At 29.7% G+C, this 21,183-nt stretch overlaps 3 protein-coding genes across 5 annotated transcripts; 1 reads left to right on the top strand and 2 right to left on the bottom strand.

Annotated features, from left to right (window-relative positions):
* Nucleotides 1–2,335: 2,335 nt before the first annotated feature.
* LOC107162653 (ATP-dependent RNA helicase vasa-like) lies at nucleotides 2,336–6,671 on the top strand. 2 transcript variants are annotated; one of them, XM_015509653.2, is made up of 9 exons: nucleotides 2,338–2,558; nucleotides 2,632–3,177; nucleotides 3,605–3,826; nucleotides 4,368–4,544; nucleotides 4,618–4,813; nucleotides 5,117–5,314; nucleotides 5,521–5,693; nucleotides 5,767–5,871; nucleotides 6,536–6,671. In XM_015509653.2, exons 1-9 carry the CDS (start codon nucleotides 2,556–2,558, stop codon nucleotides 6,569–6,571), a joined length of 1,656 nt encoding a protein of 551 aa, XP_015365139.1. In that variant the 5' UTR covers nucleotides 2,338–2,555; the 3' UTR covers nucleotides 6,572–6,671. The 2 variants fall into 2 exon arrangements, with proteins under 2 accessions (XP_089078996.1, XP_015365139.1); XM_089222870.1 differs by lacking the exons at nucleotides 5,767–5,871; nucleotides 6,536–6,671 and adding an exon at nucleotides 5,377–5,441 and having other exon boundaries at nucleotides 2,336–2,558.
* A 228-nt stretch (nucleotides 6,672–6,899) lies between these two features.
* LOC107162654 (cell division cycle 5-like protein) lies at nucleotides 6,900–12,939 on the bottom strand. Of its 2 annotated transcripts, none has more exons than XM_089222868.1 (13): nucleotides 12,780–12,939; nucleotides 10,858–11,123; nucleotides 10,604–10,734; nucleotides 10,029–10,144; nucleotides 9,753–9,965; nucleotides 9,564–9,698; nucleotides 9,324–9,500; nucleotides 8,553–9,042; nucleotides 8,193–8,311; nucleotides 7,924–8,115; nucleotides 7,538–7,819; nucleotides 7,336–7,464; nucleotides 6,900–7,173 (listed from the first exon to the last, which is right to left on the bottom strand). In XM_089222868.1, the coding sequence occupies exons 1-13, from the start codon at nucleotides 12,822–12,824 to the stop codon at nucleotides 7,066–7,068; spliced, it is 2,403 nt and encodes an 800-aa protein (XP_089078994.1). In that variant the 5' UTR covers nucleotides 12,825–12,939; the 3' UTR covers nucleotides 6,900–7,065. The 2 variants fall into 2 exon arrangements, with proteins under 2 accessions (XP_089078994.1, XP_089078995.1); XM_089222869.1 differs by lacking the exon at nucleotides 12,780–12,939 and adding an exon at nucleotides 11,218–11,241.
* Nucleotides 12,940–15,620: 2,681 nt separating this feature from the next.
* LOC107162647 (ADP/ATP translocase 1-like) lies at nucleotides 15,621–19,740 on the bottom strand. Its single transcript, XM_015509646.2, has 3 exons — nucleotides 19,431–19,740; nucleotides 16,458–16,719; nucleotides 15,621–16,386 (listed from the first exon to the last, which is right to left on the bottom strand). Exons 1-3 carry the CDS (start codon nucleotides 19,600–19,602, stop codon nucleotides 15,909–15,911), a joined length of 912 nt encoding a protein of 303 aa, XP_015365132.1. The 5' UTR covers nucleotides 19,603–19,740; the 3' UTR covers nucleotides 15,621–15,908.
* Nucleotides 19,741–21,183: the final 1,443 nt, after the last annotated feature.

Here is a 21,183-nt window from a genome sequence, read left to right on the forward strand (position 1 = left end):
GCTGAATGGTGAATTATTTACCATATAATCATACATTATCAATATACGAATCACGAAGTAGATAAAAACCAGGGTTACTTAAATTTTATTTCTAAACTAGAGTTGTGAGTAAAATGGTTCTGATTGGCCCATACTTTTATGGCGGTAACATTTTTTTTGAGAGTATTTTAATACTCTTTTTTTAATAATATCTACAAACATGACAGTTGCTTGCATTTTAGATTTAATCTTTGATATTATATACCTTCTGAAATAGGTTGATGATATCATAATAGTTACATTCATAGTATTAGAAACTATACAATATGCTTCAACTTTGAGTTATATAATTATTTATGTTTTACCTAATCACAATATCATTATATGAGCGTTTTGCATCACGACAGCCTGCATTTCTTCGTGGAATCTATAAATGATCTGAAAGTCAAAAAATGTATTAAATATACGAAAATGTATTTGTTAGTTTTAATCTCAGCATTTGTATGATACAAATTAAAAATTAAAAATTACAAAATACAAATCAAACAGTTTTTAAAATAACATTAATAAAAGTTACTTTATTATTACATTGTGCTACAAGCAAAATAACTAAATGGACATCTTCCATCACCTATATCTGGGCAGTATTGTTTGTTAAATACTTTATAATACACATAACAGTAAAATACAAGACTCGGCAAATTGACTATTTTTAAAAATCAGTTACTTATAAAGATATTAATATACATAATATATGCAATATTATAACCATTATTTAACCATTTTTTTAGTCATAATAGAAGAAATAGATTTAAATTATAACTTACCCAGCTCAGGTAGTGCTGGAACAGGATAGCTCCTCTCATATGGTATGTCAAGGAGTCGGCGGATTTAGACGTCGGTGGAGACGATATTCGAGCAAAAGGAGACTGCAAAGCGCGTCAGACAGTCGAGAGGTGGACGGGTAGTCGTGGGGTAGGATAAAAGTGTCGTTTTCTATAGGCTGAAGACCAGCTTTTCTGGATGCTTAGAGGCCACCATTTTTGTATAAATCGCTATTGGTGAATAAACGATCTAGGAATAGGTGGCAGTATTGTGATAAACAGTTACCACCTGTTTCTGATTTTTGAACAGGAACAAGAACAAAAAAGTAACCTTCGGCCAGGACCAGGGTTCCGGAACCTTTTCGTAGGAAAGAGCCATTTTTTTTTTAAAGTTACCAAGCCATGATGTTCAGAGAGTCGCACAGGTTGGTTCGGTCCAGGAATCAAACAACCTTCTATTTTTTTTGTAATCGTAGTATTCTGAGTATTCTGCATTTAAAAAAAAAACCTATATTTATGGGTCTCGACATTGATTCCCGGACGAACAGTCTGGATTCATTTTTTGATTGCCGGACAAAACGTCCGAACACATTTTTAGTGTCGGACAAAAAGTCTGAAAATACAAAATTGTCTATTCAATTTTCATTTATAATTATAATATACCTTATATTATATTATATTATATTATTATGTAGGTATATATATAGTATACACATGTAATATTATATATATATAGTCAGTTCATATATAATTATTATTTATTTAAAAAATATAATTGTAATACTTTTATTACATTATTATATCATTGTACCTACTTTTTTTTATATTTTCTTATTTCTTATTATTTCTTATACCTAAAAAAAATATTACGGAAATCCGCTATAGTTTGGTAGGTTGGTCTATATGGATCTAATGTTTATCGCAGCCGTACGTCAACAGCTTATCTACCATAATATCATACCTACAATCTACATGCTACAATAGCGTTATTACCACTATTATAATATAAATCTAGATAATTTCTGTTGTATTTATGTTAGGTATAAGAAATAATAAGAATAAGAAAATATAAAAATATATATATATATATATATATATAATATTATAATTACACAATGATGACAAATTAGACAATTTTGTATTTTCGGACGTTTTGTCCCGACACTAAAAATGTGTTCGGACTTTTTGTCCGGCAATCAAAAAATGAATCCGGACTTTTTGTCCAACTATTTCCATACCGGACTTTTTGACCGATTACCCTCGATATTATATTTATACATTTTTTAAAGAGCCCCACACGCGGCTACGAAGCCTTGCCTCACGGGTAAATTACTACTTTCGTTATATTTTTATCTAACCACCGTATTCTACAATCTAATCGATTACAATCGGTCGAGCTCACAAATTACAATCGCCCGATCACAGAATTCTGTGTCGCGTGTAAGGTTTAATTTGTACCACAGACTATAATATTATGAAATATAGTCTGTGTTTGTACTGTGGTATAAGATAAGAAGTGTTGATATCTTATTCTTTTATTATTGTTATCACGTTCAGACGAGTCAATGATTGATGTGGTACTAACGTTCGTTAAAGGTTTAAATTATTTATGTTTTTAGGTATTAGCCTTAGAGTTTTGAACGTTCCATCCACCCATGCTGAATTGTTATTGTTACACTTCTGTTGACTAGTTGACTTATGAACAATGCTTACCTCCTCTAATCTTTAATAATATTTGAACATCAGTTGAATATGGTTTGTATGACTATAAATGTTTCAATAATAAATATGTTTTTATTTCGCTAATATAATATTATGATTGATTTAGGATTCTCTCAACGAACCAATTGCTAATGAAACTTCTGAAGATTATGATATTTCAAAAACCCGATGCCGAGGACGAGGATTTTTAATAAAAAAGATGAATCAAAGACTCAGTAATGGAAAATCTGAGAATTTATCGTCATCATCAATATTGTCGTCACAAGATATGAAGAGCAATGCGGTGGTACATAACCAAGACCTTGTTAACAAATCTTGTTTTCAAGACCAGGAATATGAATATGAAAAGCCTGCTAGATCAATTTACATCCCACCTGAACCCAATGAAAATGATGAATCTATTTATGAGGATGGAATCAGTTCTGGTATAAATTTTGAAAAGTTCAACGATATTGAAGTGAAGGTTAATGGGGAAAATGTACCCAAACCTATTGAAAGTTTTGAAACCTTGAACAATGTACCAGAAAAGCTAATGGAGAATATTAGAAAGTGTAATTTTTTGAAACCAACCCCCATTCAGAAATATTCTATTCCAATTATTTTATCTGGTAAAGACTTAATGGCCACAGCGCAAACTGGTTCAGGAAAAACGGTAATTGAATAGTATAAAATGTAAAAATTTGTATTTATGTACTTCAAATTATTTATAGTGATAACAGAATAGTTATTGTCTGTTGTGTTTTTATAGAACAATATATATTATGCTGAAAAACTTCTAGATTCTAATTCATGTAATTAAAATTAAAGCATTTCAGCAATATGTTTTCATAGTTATTGTATGATAACCCTATTATTACTTATAAAGTTATGAATTTGTAACATTAGAGTATTTATGATTGATCCATTCTTTGCATATAATAATATTATTGTGTTATAATGATTTATTTTTAAATATTTATAAACCCATAAAATTATATCTTATAATTACTTGCGCCCTCCCTCCTCCAAAAAAAAATTAATAAAATTATGACACTTAGTTAATAATTTGTTGCTTATTAATTATTATAAATTAATTGTAGGTTGCTTATGTTTTACCAATCATACAAAAATTACTCATGAATCCACAAATTTTAGTAAAAGATAGTGTACATAGTGAACCACAAGTTGTTATAATGGCACCTACAAGAGAATTGGCTGTTCAAATTAAAATGGTTGTTTTGAAATTAACAAGAGGTACTGGAATCTCATTGTTTGTCTGTTATGGTGGTACTTTAGTCAGTCATCAAAAAGATAAAATTCTTGTAAGTATAATGCTTCTAAATAATAATTAGAAGACCATATTATTATGTCTGTTAATGTTGTGAGGCACGTTTACGATTATTACTTCTTACCTTCAGATACTATAAACTAATGATTACTATCCAAAATTTAATTTTTCCAGCTCTGTTAACATAATTTTTTAAGTTGAAGTACGACGATATATGTTTACTGTTAATATTCCTTAGTGGTCCTTCTGATAGCTGTTTGTCTCTATATGTATGACTGTCGCATAAAGTCCTATCAAGGCTTAAGTTAGGCTTATGACAGCAACTGCAGGAATTTCCTTGCATGGGTGGTTGTATTTAAATAAAAAAATTAACTATTTATTTTTTTGGGCCCTACCTATTTTTATCACTTACATTCCAAACCTATTGTATATTATATATTATAATATTGTATTCTTATGTTACATATACATTATATTATATTGTTAATTGGCCGTTTTAGCATACGACAATATGTAATGGATGATAATGTATATTATAAAATAATGAAAAATGTAACCAATATTTTTTATATTAGAAAGGTTGTCACATACTTGTAGCGACACCAGGTAGATTAAATGAATTTGTTCAACATGGTTTCATAACATTTTCATCTTTGAGATTTTTTGTTTTGGATGAAGTTGATAGGATGTTAGACATTGATTCAAAACCGGATATTGATAAAGTTTTGGATCATTTTTCAATGCCGTCTGTTGTAAGTTTATTGATAAATATAAGAATTATTAATTTTTGTATAGTATTGAATGTCTAGTGTTTATAATTTCCAGATGAATAGACAGACAATTATGTTGTCAGCTACTTTACCAGATGTCACCCAGCATTTAGCAAAATATTATTTAAACAAAAATTATTTATTTTTAGCAGTTGGTATTATAAGTAGTGCTTCAAAAGATATAAAACAAAACTTTTACATGGTTAATAGATTCAATAAACGTGAAATTTTATGCAATATTTTAAGAAAAGGTTTACATTTTATTAATTAAGTAAAATATCTATACTTTATTTATGTTATAAGAAGGAACCTTGATGGCATCCACGAACTATGATATAATCAGTATAATATATAGTCCGTGGCAACAATATTTTAAGTCATGCTGTGGTCTGCCTATAATCCCACAAAGTCATTCATTGGTACGCCTACAGTGTAGTTAAGTCTTACATACCCTTATGAACAAGTTTGCCACCAGGTTCTTTCACAAAATGAATGGATTATAATTTATAATTACAAACAAAATATTAAACGATTAATTATTTATTTTTTTGTAGATTCAGTAGGAACTATAGTATTTGTAAAACAAAAATGGACTGCAGATTTCCTTGCCACATACTTATGCGAAAAACATATTCCATCAACAAGTATACATGGTGATCGTTTACAAGATCAGAGAGAAAATGCTTTAAATGATTTTCGTAACGGAAAGATGAATGTACTTGTAGCCACTACTGTAGCTTCAAGAGGATTAGGTAAATGTATTTAACTTTTTTAGGTTAAGTTTAATTTGATAGAAAACTCTGTGTATTTTTAGTTTACCTTAACAATTTAATTATCATGGTAATCTTCTCACAAAAGACACTATACCAATCATTTAGTGTGAGTGCATACAGTAGTTTTAACGTTTTTATTACTTTATCAAAAATGTGTTGATAAATTTTAATTTATGGATCTTTAGATATTAAATGTGTGAACCATGTCATTAATTATGACATGCCTCAAGAAATTGAAGAGTATGTGCAAAGGATTGGACGAACAGGTAGACTGGGAAATCAAGGCATTGCTACCTCTTTATTTGATCCTGATGAAGATCATCTTTTGATAGATCCAATTATAAATACTCTTGCATCAGTAATGAATATTATATTTATATTTTTTCTTAAATCAAATTCACATTTATACGTTTTTAAATGTTTTAATTTAGGCAAATCAAGAAATACCTAATTGGTTACTTAAACTTGGACGTGAATCCAAATTTAATGATGCTAATGTTGATTTTGATAAATTTGGAGGCTCAGATATAAGAATTGTAACTAATATTTATATTATGTTTATTATTATTTTCTATATGTAGTAGAACCCGTGGTGTGGACATTTTGTTAGTTTAACATTAATTAATTAATATCATTAATTTATGTTAGAAATAACATTTTTAATTCTGTAACTATAGAAGATAATGTTACCATGATAAAAATGTTTATTTTGTTTGGATTAATTATTAATCAAAGGATAGTATCTATATTACTAGCTGAATTTAAATAAAATTAAATGGATTTATCAGATTATGTAATTGTGATATATTGCTATTCTTGTCTGATACTGGATGTAAATTATTATTTATATTGTCAAACATTGATTTTTTTTTTAACTTGGAAGCTTTGTTTGCATTAATAAAATATGGTATACAATTAGGCTTGAACATTATTTCACTGTTCCATCCCGGGTTCTATAGGTTTTCTTACTTAAATGATGTGCTTATTTTTAAGTTGATAATTAATATAAATTAAATATATTAACTACTAAGTAGTACATTACTCATTTTGTATTAAAATAAAATACCTATTGAAGTAATATTCGAAACAAACATTTGTCTATGTTGTAAAATTTTTTTAATTTTTCAAATATAATAAATTATAAATTTAAGCTTATTAAATATTTGTTGATTATAAAATTGCATTTATTTGTGTTTACAGTTATCAGGATCAGTTGATGAATGCGAAGAATGGTAAATTCATGATTGAATATTGAACAATTAGGTAATAATAATAATTATTGTTTTGTTAAATATTTTTTATTAAAAATTCAAAATAAATATTGTTAAATATTATATTTTTTTGTGTTTAAATTTTTATTAAGGGTAAATTCACACCAATTTTAGAAATTGCTAGTTATATTTTCCCTACTCATAAAAATGTAGGACATTTCGGCTAACGCCAATACATAAAATGATTGGAATCATAATATTTTATGGTAGACCTCATAAAACAATGTAGAGTAGAAAATCTCTAGATTTTGTTGTTTTAATAAGATTAATCTCAAATTATAATAAAATACAAGTTGTTTGAGAAATGAACACATAACCGTGACAAGAGTTATATTAATTTTTTTTACTCACATGACTTTACAATTTAAAATCTATTTTCAGAAAATATAATAGAGACTTAATATAAATTGAAAAATAATAATACACATATAAGCTTATATATTAACAAAAGTTTGATGGTCAATCATTTCCAATTTGTAATTCTTTCCATCGTGTTTCAAGATCCAAGAATTTTTGTTGTAGAATTTTCTCTCGTTCTTTTTGACGGTCTACATCATCAGTTAAAGACTAAAATATAATTTACGATTAGAAAAAAAATCTGATTAATATTTTTATAGTGATTATTATTAAATGTTTGTTTAACTTTATTGGCTATATTACATACTAAACATTTTAAAAATATGAACCACAAAAATATAAACAAATGAAAAATGGTCTATTTAAAATCACCTGTAGTCGCTTTGGTATAGCAGATTCTTCCTGTCGTTGCAAAAACTGGAAAGTTGATAATTCTAAATGTCCTTGTTCAATCTCATCCACACTAGTTATGAATTGTTTGATAAGACCTTGAGAACGGGTCTAAATGAACAAATTGTTGTATTTAAAACTCAAGTTAGCATAATTATCATGTTTTAATGTTTATATCACATACTTGATATCCCCCAAGAATAATTTTAATTTTCTTTTCCATTTTTCCAGCTTTTTTAGCTTCTTTAGTCATATGACCTCTATTCTGTTCCAGTTTTTTTTCTAGCGATTCAATTCTATCTTTTTTACTAGCTAAATTGGCTCTTGTATAACGATTTTGATTAGGCAGAAATAATACTTGACCCAAGCACTCGCCCCACACTTGAGTGAACGAATCTAATGACAATTCACCATGATTCATGCCTTGTTTAACAATTTCCATTTCTTTCAACAAAACTTGTTTTGCCTAAAAAATATTTTATGAAATAAGTAAATAAATAATTTGTTTGCAAATTATCATAATTTATTTTATTGCTTGTTTCCTAAATGAGCATGAATATTTTTAATTACATTTTTAATTTCTTCTTCAGTAAATTGTTGGTATGGGTGTGCCTGTAAATAAGCCAAATGTTGAGCTTCAGTTAGGATTGGTTGTTTTTTGGGACCACTTTGAGTCAGTGTAGCAACTTCCGGTGGTAGAGGGCTAAGGACAGCATCATAATGAAGCATTGTAATCATTTCTTGTTTAATCAATTCTTCAGCCTATATAATAAATTTAAAAAATATTATATTACTACAATATGTAACTTAATATTATATTTTAAATAAAATGCAATCACCTTTTGAAGATCTGTAAGGGGTGGCTCTGAATTCAAAGGTCTCAGCACAATATTGGTATCTGGTGGACGAGGTAAACCTCGTTGGATTACTTGAGATCGTAACTTCATTTCTAATTGTCCTGGAAGTATACAAGTTTTAAATCTAAATGCATTTATATTTTCTACTGCAGTAACAGAGCTAGAAAATACGGTAAACAATTATTATAATGACATTTTTAAGTGACGACTAAGTTATTTCAATGAAAATATCATATTTTATTACCAGGAGTGAAACATAAAATTCTTAATCTACTCACAACTACACTTAAAAGTAAATATTACATCACCGTTATAAAAATAGGTATCTTTAATAATACTTACGACGAGCAAGAAGTTCTTCAGCACTACGCATCTCTACATCAGACTGATCTTCTACAAAATCTTTTTGAACAACAGTTTCTTCATCTTCAGGATGGTCTTCAGGTACAACTATTTCAAAATCATTTTTGGGATTTGGCAATGTGCTTAAGCCCGCTTTCAACTGTTCTTTTACTTGATGTTGGTAGTTTTTCATAGCTTGGGGTGTATTTATAATATCGACTTCCATGGAATCTGAACGATTGATGCTTAACTGATCCCTTAAAGGAGTGGGTGTTAGCATACCAGATTTTACTAGTGATCTATCACTTTGCGGAGTTTGGAAACCATCATTAGCAGCTTGTGAAAGCGGAGTACCTAAAATTGTATTGGGCGTAGTAATCAATTGTCGTTGTGGAGTGACACCATTAAAATCAACATTTTGCAATTCTGTATTAAGACCTCCTTTGAGAGGAGTATCTACATGTGTTAGAGCCATTATATTTTGAGCATCCTATAAAAAGTTAATTACATTTTACGTATTAATGTGGATATAATATATGAAAGAAAAAGCTTTGATGCTAGTCATGGCAGTAGAGTTGATAATATGAGCATTTTAAAACTGTACATTTTTGAGTAATTAAATACCCACATAGCCTGCTAGAAAAATTAAATATCAATAAAAGCTCCCTTGGTGACATATGTTATGAGTTAGTTACAATAAGATTCAAGTTTCAAGATGGAGAAAATGCATGGACACATAACATCCTTATCTTAAAATGAATTTCAAATTACTTGTAAAACTTTGTCAGTTGAAACAGATGGGGTTCTTGGAGTGCGGCCAGGAATATTATTAATTGAAGGTGTATAATCTGACAATAATGCATCAGAAGCTTGTTGAGGACCATTTTCCATTGCTATTTCTCGTGCCATTTCACTAGCTCGTCCCAATTTAACAACTTGTTGTAATTCCTTTAATGATAGATGATTATAATTTATTTTTAAAATGTTTATGATAAAATTATAAATTATTACTTGATCAGATATTTGTGGTTCAGGTAAAACAAGTTTACTCATTTTCCTAATAGGTTCTTGATTATTTAACATAGCTAAAGGAACTTCATTTTCTTTACGCTGCTTGAGCTTAGCTTTGTCTTTCTTTCGTTCTCTCTAAAATACAAACACAATTACAAAATAATTCTTAAAAGTTGAAAAATTATTTACCTCTTCAATTTCTACACGTAGTTCTCCATCTAAATTTTGTTGCCTCAATTTTCTGAAATCTGGTGCAAGTGGATCAACTTCCTCATTGGCAGTATCATAAAACCCTAAAGCTGGCTTTTTCTCAAATGGTATTTCAGCGTTGTAGTCTATACCACGCTTTCGCTTGTTTCCTCTTCCAACACCTATACCAGCAGCACGCAATTCTCTCCGTTTCTACAAAATTAAAAAAAAAAATTTTTATCTGCATAATCATTTTATAAACATTTTAAAAATTACTTGTAATGCAGCAAGTCTTCTAGCTTCTTCTAATTGCTTCTCACGAGCTTTACGTTTTGCCTTTTTACCCTGTGTGTTAGCTAAACGAGCTCTTGCTTCAGATAACATTTCCAACTCTAGAAAATATTTTAAAATATAGTAACAAACGGTGAATAACTTGTATAATATTAGTATTAACTTTAAATAATTACTATAGATTTTATCCAAAGTAAAATTTTATTTTGGTACATACTCATAACGAAGTTAATTATTAATTAATTAGTTCCATAAAAATTAGTAATTTAATTCAATAAATTGTAAGTACTAACATTTTACACAAAATTTTTTTTATATGTAATATCATCATGATTTTTGAAGTATTAGATTTTTTTTAATGGGAGTATGTTTTAAATTCTAACATAGAAGCAGAACATTTATAACTGATACTGAACTAATATTATTTATTATTATAAGAGTTTAAAACAGTTCTACAGGATATACCTAGCAGCTGTTAATTATACTCTTAAATTCAAAATTATTCTTAAAAATAAATATAGACATAGGTATTAAATATTAGATTATAAACAAGTAATCACCATCTTCATCCATATCTTTAGGATCGGGACGAGCTGGTTTTGTTTCAGGATTTGGATCAATTTCACCTGGTTTCAATTTTCTAGGATCATCTCCTACTTCTTCACCATCTTCTTTCCTTTGGGCTTGATCCCTGGAAACATAATAAGTTATATCCAACAAATAATATTTTTAAATTAATATATCTAACGACTAACATATATTTAGCTAAACAATTAATATTAAATTTAAATATTATTTAGTAATATTTACTAACAATAAATATTCATATCTTTCCAAACACTGTGAAGCTGTGCGACCAACGATTGGAGCAATCGTACGCCATTGTGTTGGCATGAGTTTAGCAAGATGTAAAAGCTTTTCATCTTCTTCTCGACTCCATTCAGTTTTTTTAATACTTGGATCAAGCCATTCAAACCAACGTGCCTTACATTGTTTAGCTGATTTACGGTGTAATAATGATGCAATACGTGACCATTGATTTTTGCCATATTTCATAACAGCTGCTTTAAGAATCTCATCCTGTAATAAAAAAAAATTATCATGAAAAACAAATAACAATAAATATTAAATAATGAAAAATTTGACATTAAATATCATTACATGTGTAGTTTACCTTTATCATTTATTTTTATACCAAGTGTCGAACGACGGGTCACATGTTTGATAACATTACAGTGTTAAATAATTCACAATTTTTCTCGAAAAATTAAAAATCAGGAAATTAATGAAAATAAAATTTTGAAATGTCAATATTTTCAGAAAAATAAACTACAATATTACTATAGTCATTTTTTTTAGAAATAATCAAATAAAAAATATATATAACTTTTTTACCAAAACATTAAAATAAATTATAATATGAAATAATTGTAGTTCTTATACCTGTGTCTTGTTATAAAACCAGAATTTCAATATCACCATTATTTCGGGAGATATCGCAATGGGTAAATCCTCACGGGACACCCCATATAACTTTTGATTCATTTAGATTTGTATGTTTGTTCAGTATTACTTTTTTAATCTAAGGCCAATTGCTGATATCCAATTGATAGATTTATGATTTATTATGTGAAATTAACAAAATTATTTGACTAATGAAATAATTGTTGTTAAAAATCTGATTTATAAAAAATGTTGATTTAAAAACATATAGTTTGTCACATAGTTTACTTTATACATTTTTTTTTTTTTTTTTGATCTCATTGTTTTTGAAAATTAAAGTTGATCCAGATGCAATAATATTTTAAACTCAAAACATATAAAATTAAAGAAATATATTATTCGACATTTTTAAATAGGTATTTACCTACTTGTAAAAATCTAAATATTATTATTTTTTAAGTTGTTACATTAACGAGTATTTAAAAAAATTATAACAAGTAAATCACAACTTAAATAAATATTTTGGCAATTACAATTTTCCTAAATTTTAAATTAACAAATTGACAATTTTCAGAACTAAAAACATAAATTTTAGGTTTAGTGTACACACAATACAAAAATATAAATTATGCAGAAAATTTTTTTTTTAAATTGATAAGAACAAAAGTGATTTAATTTATTAAATTTTCGGTTGCATTCTGTACATGTAGTTAAGTTTCCACTAGACTTGAAGGAGGCAATAAATAATACTCAATAACAAATTATACCTATTGTAATTCGTATCTAATATTAAATAAAGATTATTTTACCTATCAGTATCTAAAAAAATACAATGAGCTTAAGACATATCTTTTGACTATTGCTGTTAAAACCTTTAATTCAAAAACTGCCTAACCTATTGAGTACTATTTTCTGTACCTATGCACTTTCATATTTAGGTACTGTCCCTGGTACTGCATAAGAATGACAGTTTCCAATTAAAACAAACAAAAAAGGTTTTGTACGAAATTAATTCAGCCAAGTATAATCATGTTTTGATTCAGTATTCACCAAAGTGTTGACAATAATTAATATTTTATAATCACACACAATATAAAAAACAAAACAATGTATTTTTGAACTTTTTAAACTGAGATGAGATATATTGTTCCCAGTCAACCATAATATTAATTGATTTACACAAACTAAATATTGTAACATTCTATAAACCAACTCTGAATCAATAAAATTAATTGAATTAGACACTGAAATGTGCTCTGTTAACGTTGATTTTCGAAAACGTTTAAATCTCACCTCGGTGTTTCGCCAAACGCCGCCTTTTATCATGATTCGCGGCATCTTCGGGTATGTAGAGATGTGTCGTTCACGAACCAACGGATCAAATTGAACTGATCAAACCTGTGAACACGATTAAAGATATAAATATATAATAGTTGCCCAACGAGCATGGAATACGTCAAGTTTTTAATATTACTCTCATGATAAGAACAATTCTGCAGCGCTCTATAACAGCAGTGGAATATTTATGTACTATTGTACTGTGATATTAATAAATCGTTTTCGCAATTAACAATAATTATTTACAAAGCGAGCACGGTCGTGAATCTGAATTTTTTATTTTTATTTAATGTTTTATACATACTTATCTATGGTTTTAGTGTTTTACAGGACTCTTTTTTTTTTTGCATTCGTTTTAAGAATTTAAAACGAACTATAAGCACAATCTTTAATTATTACACAAAATAATAATCTAACAATTAACTACAAAAACAACATAAATATTAATACAAATAATTATGTATTAACTAATTTAGAAAGCTTTTTCTTTGTTTTATTTAATTTTTTGTTATTTTGATTTTCGATGCAGCTTTACTGGCGCATTCTCATAACCAAATAGTAGACACAAATATCAGTTATTAGCATTGATGTTCGATGCTCTGAGCAAGGAAATGTAATGTGAACATTAATTTAATAATACTTATAGTTTTGTAATTACAAAAATATACTCACTGCAGGTAACATGAAATCAATTATTCCATTTTCGTTTTTGCTATTTGTATCGGTTGGCACTACATTGTCTACATTTGGATCAAAATTCTTTAACAGTTTTTAAACAATAAATATGTATACTAAATTAAAATTAAAATTAATTATTACATTTTATTTAAAATAATCATTACTATTAATACTGGTTGTGTACATGTAATCGCGGGTAACTCAAACTTAATTGGTACTGCGCCTATACAAAGCTTTGGGCGCTTTAAGCAAATCTGAAACTTTTTTACAGTGTACTTAGCTTTGTGATAAGAAAATTAAATTTTCTGCGATCTATACAATATAATCAATTAATAAAACTATTACTGTATATTTGCTGACTCCTTGTCCAGATACCCATGTGTGTAATATGTCTTCATTTTTAAAATGGTATTGATATATCCTAGATTTGTCTCTTGATGTAGGTAACGCCTAAAGCTATCTCCCATTTAACCTTCAAGGAAATTTCCTTAGGTACTCCAAATGTACTGGGGTTTAATGGTTTAAACCTTTATAAGAGCAGAAAGATAAACGACACTTCATTATTTCTTGTAAAACACAATAACTATTATAATTTAAAAATATTTAAAAACGTGCATGAATTAATTATTTTTAAAATTATAACAATGATAATCACAGTTAAAAAATAAAATATAGATTTATATTATGCCACCCCTCACGCAAAGGTTCACAACTAATTATATCTTAAATCAATGGTTACGGTAGTTGTGTGCTTACTGCTTATAAAGTTTAAATTAGGCGGGAATATATTTTTACATAATATTTTAATAAAACATTATTATCACGGATAGAGAGCGCACTAAGTTAGTTCACCAGCTGATTCTGAAAGTAATTTCATGTGATATCGCTTGTAACCACGACGAGCTATGTTACAACTATAACTAAAGCAGTGCATATTATTATTCTGTGGTGTTAGGGCCGATTTCACCCAAGGTTTATAGATAGTGGTGTAGCCGCGTAGGTATCAATTTCCAAAACAATCTTACATTCTTATCTTAGTGCTCGTTGGGCAACTTTCTTAAATCATACCAATACTTGGCTTAGTATAATAAATTATTGTAATAATAATCTATCAATATAAATATATATCTTCCCAAAATACATAGGCAAATAAATAGGGGGCTTTAAGGGCCAAGTACCCGCTCCCCCAAAACATTTCCTAAGTGTTATTTCAAGCTTATTTAATGTTATTAAAATAGGATGTTTTATTTCCCCAAACATCAAAACCATCTGCGCTTCAGCTTATTTACCCACTTATATTACATTACAAGCTGACCAATAGTATCTGCTTAAATTATTTTTCTTATCTAATGATCAATAATTAAAATTAAATTATACATCCATAAGAATCACATATTCAATAACGAGGTTTACAACACTAGAGTTCTTCATAATGTAGGTAGAGCAGAACGGTTAACTACATTCCCTGTTCTTATGCTTTAACATTGATTAACTAGCAAAAACCACCATCGTTAAACACTTTTCTAAGTGTATTCATCCCCTAAAACCAAGAACATAATTTAAAATGATTCATTAATACATTCATCATACCTTCCAGAATCTAAATTACAATCTTAAATAGTAAAAATGTTTGCTGTTTAGTAACAATATCAAAATTGAACAGAATTGTTTTTTAATACATCATACAAACAACAAATTGAAAAAACTACATTCAAACTATAGTTGTACACTAGAATCCATTTTATAATGATTTGAATAAAACTGCTAATAATTTTTTTCACTTTTATTTAGTCCTAAACTTTCCACAAATCAACATTTAACAACATTAATGTAATATTAATCTACAGGTACATGACAAAATATGTACTATTGTTTATCAATTGAATTTGATAACTTCGAATGTTCAAAATCTTCAACATGTACTACATAATATTATAAAATATAACAATATTTAAACAATATATTATGTCAATGTTACATAGTACAAAGATGTTTAATTATATTAGCAAAACAGTTATTCACATAATTAACTATAAGAGCTTTCAAAAAAATACATGTATGTACGTATTTTATTTTAATACTCTAGGACTATTATACAAATAGAAATAAAACACAATATAATTTTTTTTTAAACTATGGTTTATTAGTTATTATGAAATAAATACAATATCAAAAATAAACCATTACACGGACCTAAATAGTTTGTTTACATAAGTAGGTTTTCTAAAAAATTTGGATCATAACTGATAAAATTAAAACAAATACGGTACAGAATAAAACATGAATAATTGGAATGAGAAGCTCAGTTATGAATGTTGCACTTGATAGGAATGTTTATGCTACAACAGTGTCCATTGAATTACATATTAACTGCACAATATTGTTCAATTTCATTAAAAATGAAATTTACATGAGGTTTTTGAGTTCGTCGTAGAAGACCAACACCAATGCACCACCAGTACCTCTGAGTACGTTGGAGAATGCACCCTTGAAGAAGGCAGAAATACCTTCGTTCTTGTAAAGTTTAGCCCAACAGTCTACTGTGCTCTTATACATGCGTTGGTCAGCAGCACGACCAGACTGCATCATCATACGACGTCTGACTGTGTCGAATGGATAGGACATAATACCAGCAAATGTTGTTACGAATTGGGCAATACCCCATGAAACTAAGAATGGAGTATTCTTGGGGTCTGGCAACATTCCCTTAGCTGTGTCGAAGAATCCAAAGTATGCAGCACGGTAAATGATGATACCCTGTACTGACACAATGAAACCACGGTACAAACCAATGGGGCCATCAGATTTGACAGTTTTGGCTAAGCAATCGCCAAGACCTTTGAATTGTCTTTCAGCTGGTCCTTTACCAACATCAGCTCCTAATCTATAAAATTTTAAAATTAATTTAAAATTAATATTAGGTATATAGGAAAAGTAATTAGTATATTTACTAACCGTGTACGTGCGTAATCAAGTGGGTATACAAAACACAAAGATGTTGCTCCAGCAGCACCACCGGATGCCAAGTTACCAGCAAAATACCGCCAGAATTGAGTTTTTTTATCCACACCATCCATAAACACCTGTTTGTAGACATCCTTGAAAGCAAAGTTTAATGCTTGTGTTGGGAAGTATCTGATGACATTGGCAAAATTTCCTCTCCAGAAACTGGCAAAACCTTGTTCTTTTGGAATTCTCACCAAGCAGTCCATAATTCCTAAATAACAGAAACACAATATTTATACTAGGAGAACAAAAAAGTGAAAATAACTTTTTTATAAAATACTTAATATGTAAAAACTAGTTACACTCAACAAGAGTACCTAGGTATTGTTGTATTTACTTTATTTGTCTAAAAAAGGAAAATTAATATTTAAAAAACAAATTTTTTTCTCCCAAACATTGTTCGTTCATCTTTATTTTTTAAATGTATGACGAAGGAGAAGCATACTTGTGATTTTAAACAATATTTTTCATTTTTCATCAGTTATCACTATCATCCTCTTCACACTAATCAGAGTAAAAACATCTGATACAACATTTTTGAAAGTCAATAGATAAAAATGTAGTGATTCGTTTCATATTTGTTAAAATACAATACACGAATAAACATACAATTTGTAATTTTTGAATACCTTCTTGCATTGAAAGTAAAAAAATTAAGATTCAGAAAAACTAATTATCAGATAGAACTAACAAAAAACTCCACCAAAAAATTATAATTGTTTATGTATCTATAATTACAGAGGTACACCATTTGAATAAAATTAGTTATAAAGACAGAATCCATAACAAACTTCAATCAAGTTATTGGGTCACATGGAAACTTTGAAACAGGTATGGATATCACAATTTTTGAGTCAAAATTGACAAATTTTTTTTGGCAAATGACATCGAAAATAATATTCAAAAAAGAGCCATTCTATTATCATCAGTCAGTGAGGAAATTCACTAAGTACTTTTTAGTTTATGTGTTCCTAGCACGCCAAACGATGTTGAGTATGAAACTCTAATGAAAAGTTTGAACAAATATTTCAAACCAATAAAATCGTACTTAGCGGCTAGGTATACATTTTATCAAGCTAAACAAAGACAAGATGAATCGGTGTGCCAATGGGGTGCACGTGTCAAAAATCTTGCTTCAAAATGTGGGTTTTCGTCGGAACTAACAACTGCCATTAGAGACATATTTGTATTATGCTATACAATAAGTAATAAGGTTAATAATTTACAAAACTGGATGGCTTGATAGAAGGGGGTGTCCAAACAACACTACTTCAATTCTAGACTTTAAAAAACTTCAAGCAAAATAAGCAAAATAAATAATTACGAAATAAGTAGGTAGGTACTTTTTGAGGGATTAAATATCAATTGAAATTATTATAAAATCTTTATATTATTTAAATTAATGGTGGCAGCAAATAACTAGGTACATTTTATGCTTAACTTGAGAACTATTTGTTATTTATAATTAACTAGATCAAAAGAACATTTTTTTTGAATCAAGTAGATTTCTAGAGAGGATAAAACATTAAAGGTTCTAGCATAAAACAAAGAATAGGTGCATAATAAGAGGTTAACTATCAGTACAAACATTAATCTTGGTAAAATTAATATCATTAATAGCTAGGAATTTTATAATAAGACATGAAAACAAGTTTTGTTATTTGAATATCATTGAACAAAAAAATAAAAAAGCATAGTAATGCTGCTTACAAATTATTACCTACAAGTTATAACATCGACCTAATAATTGGATTCAAAGTTGTTCTTTTACTAAATCAGTTAATTTAATTGATTTAATTTAGTAAACTATTTCCTATTCAAATTCTAAATTTTAATCAATCATAATTAAAATTATAGATCTACCCGCCACAAATCATTAATATTATGATTAATGATTTATAAGTCAGAAGGCATTTTATTATTATACTGTTAGGATCTGCTGCGAATGATATCATTTAATCATCATAAACAATCAAAAAGGCTGATGAAAATAAGTAAAAAAATTATCCATAGCTACCAAAATCTATATTAATTTGTTTGGCCTTGAAATGTGGACGGTAGAGATCATTGATTAAAAATCATCAAATATTTTAATATAGGCAATTCTTAAATCTAGCTCATATCACAGAAGCAATATTTAAACAATATTACACTCCGTTAGAGTGTAGCCGATCAATAAGAACGACACATTATACTAAATTATTATGATCGAATCATAATATGTTTTAAAGAATAAACTCGGAATAAACGACACAAGTGTGGGTGCGCCTGATGGATATCGTTTGCGTTGTCGACAAGACGAATGAAAATTTCGCGCAAATTTAATATTATGTTCGACCCGTCCCCACCTATTAATGCAGAAAAAAAATAATATCAAATTTTACGGCATTCGACGATCCAAACGCGAATCGCAGAGAACCCTAAGGAAAATCGTGATCGAGATAAACCTAACCTCAAAAAAAAAACACCTTGAACCCACAGTTAAGTGATGGAAAACCCGAAAACGCTTAAATATGAAATAATAATAATAATAGTAATAACAGAACAGAATGGACCGGGCAAAATGGCGTTCCACGGCCCAAACGAGCGCACGGTTGAAAAATTCGTAGGCCACGGAGCCAGAGTGATTTTTCGATATCATGGTAAATAGCGTTGGAGAAATCTTGTTCGATCGACACAATCGGATTAAAGACGAAAATCTGAGCAGACAATAGAAAAAAAGACGATGACGACGACGACGACGGAAGCCCCGCCCGCCGCACGCTAACCTAATTCTCCGGAATCGATCGCGCCGCCGCCACCGCGTCCCCGGGCCCATATCTGGGAAGTGAAAAAAAAACTCGACGAGACATTCACACGATTGGCCCGATCGTTTGGCAAACGGAACGGAAATAGTCCCGAAAAACCAATGTCCGGTCTTACCTTTGTACTGTTTGTCGGCGGCGATCTGCGTGGAGGCGGCCTGCACTTGCAGGATAAGCTTTACGCGCTCGATCGGAGCGACGGCGGTCTTCGACACGGCAGCGGAGATACCGCCGGCCATGAAATCCTTCAAGAAACCGTACGGGTCTTTTGGCGCTTTTGTTTCGGCCATTTTGAGGTGGTGAAAAAGGTCGTAAAAGTACTTTGTGAAAAATGAACGGAAAAAAGGACAGCTAGCTGTGTGCTGGCTGAACGGAGCGGAGCTGGTCTGCGCGTGCCGGACGGTGCGATGCGAAAGAAGGACGACTCGCCAGTCAGAAATCAGAATCGGCGGCCACGGTGACGGGCGGCGCTCCGCTCGGTGAAAATCGAGCTCGTGACGTCACGATCGTCGAACAGCTGTTTTCGCCATCGCCATCGTCGACCTAACGACATTTTCCATCTTAAAAATTTAATTTAATTATTAAAAATTACAATATTATCGTTTGCCATTTTTTCTGTAGCCCTACAACCGTTTTAAGTCGTCGGGCACGGCTCAAAAGAATTGTTTTCGATTTCCGTAATGTCAAGGTGCATTTATTTCTAAGTTTTAAGTTTTGAGGTTATATCGTCGGGACGCACCACGTTGTTTTGCCGGGCGTATTCGAAATAAATAAATCGCAACGTCGCGCTGCCCCGTGCCCATCACGGTGTCACGCGTACACGACATGCCCATTGAAGATATTAAATTCTTAAATCACGTGCCACATTCGTTATTTGTATCCCACGCCGTCAGATTTTATACTCATTTAACGATCGATCGATCGGCTTGGGGAAATTCTACATTTAACAACTCGCCCGTGTTTTTGCCCATTTTCACGTCATTCAGATTGGCCAAAAACCGTCCAATACGTTGCAAGCCTTTGACCTTCCAATCGATATGTAAACGTCGTATAATTTCTCATCATTTTGGTGAGTAAAGATCGTAAATAATAAATTGATGAGTGAAAAAAAAAAAAAAAAATTGCCCCATCATTTTCTCCGTAGTATGGGATACACTTAAGATTTCGTTCCAATCTATCGCGTAAGTATAATAATCAATTCACCTGTGCGTTAGAGTCGAGAATTAAAAAATAAAATGATAACAATTATATACAGTTCATGAGCATTATTGGGACTTTGGGATAACAACTAGTATAGTAGGTAATAGGTCTTAAACGTTCCAATATATTAGAGTAACGATTCCGGTTCATCCGGAAGGATAACCCCATTGCGAGGGTTATCGAATTCCGGTTAGGTTATATAGATAGTGGACAAATTAATTAAAACGTGCTTCTAGATCGCGACGAACTCGTCCTTCGCAACACTGCGTAAAAAAATTTAAATTAAATTACATTAACCGTATATCTATTTGAAAATTAGATTCCGGTTTAAAGATTAATTATGGAAAGTCTAATCGCTTGATGAAGGTATCGGTTGTCAGTATTTTAAGGGGTTTTCTGGTCCATCAGTTTATGATTTCAAACTCCAAATCTTACAGTGAAAACTACTAAATTCTTAATTATTAATCACACTCGCCGAGATTTGTGCCAATCAAGATAGTTATATCGTACTAGGTAGTTAAACATAATGAATGATCATTGTTTGTTGTAGGTTTTTATGCCTTGCATGACAAAAAAAATTTGGATTATCTACTCTTTAAACATTAAAAAACCAAAGTGATTGGTAGATGCACATAGTTACGCAATATATTTTCAGTCTAGTGTACTTATAA

Source organism: Diuraphis noxia, unplaced genomic scaffold, assembly GCF_037042655.1.
Source record: "Diuraphis noxia isolate RWA-SAM2 unplaced genomic scaffold, SU_Dnox_SAM2 contig0003, whole genome shotgun sequence".
NCBI lineage: Eukaryota > Metazoa > Arthropoda > Insecta > Hemiptera > Aphididae > Diuraphis > Diuraphis noxia.

Bases quoted from the DNA above. Each gene is read 5' to 3' on its own strand.
- LOC107162653 (XM_015509653.2), top strand. The intron at 5,315-5,520 runs GTAAATGTATTT...ATGGATCTTTAG, and splicing joins TGTAGCTTCAAGAGGATTAG to ATATTAAATGTGTGAACCAT. The intron at 5,694-5,766 runs GTAATGAATATT...GTTTTAATTTAG, and splicing joins TTATAAATACTCTTGCATCA to GCAAATCAAGAAATACCTAA.
- LOC107162654 (XM_089222868.1), bottom strand. From the start codon at position 12,824: ATGCCGCGAATCATGATAAAAGGCGGCGTTTGGCGAAACACCGAG. The intron at 9,966-10,028 runs GTAATTTTTAAA...TTAATTTTGTAG, and splicing joins GAAGACTTGCTGCATTACAA to AAACGGAGAGAATTGCGTGC. The intron at 9,501-9,563 runs GTAATAATTTAT...CTATCATTAAAG, and splicing joins AACCACAAATATCTGATCAA to GAATTACAACAAGTTGTTAA.
- LOC107162647 (XM_015509646.2), bottom strand. From the start codon at position 19,602: ATGGCCGAAACAAAAGCGCCAAAAGACCCGTACGGTTTCTTGAAGGAT. The intron at 16,720-19,430 runs GTAAGACCGGAC...TCTGTTATTTAG, and splicing joins CGCCGACAAACAGTACAAAG to GAATTATGGACTGCTTGGTG. The intron at 16,387-16,457 runs GTTAGTAAATAT...AAAATTTTATAG, and splicing joins CTTGATTACGCACGTACACG to ATTAGGAGCTGATGTTGGTA.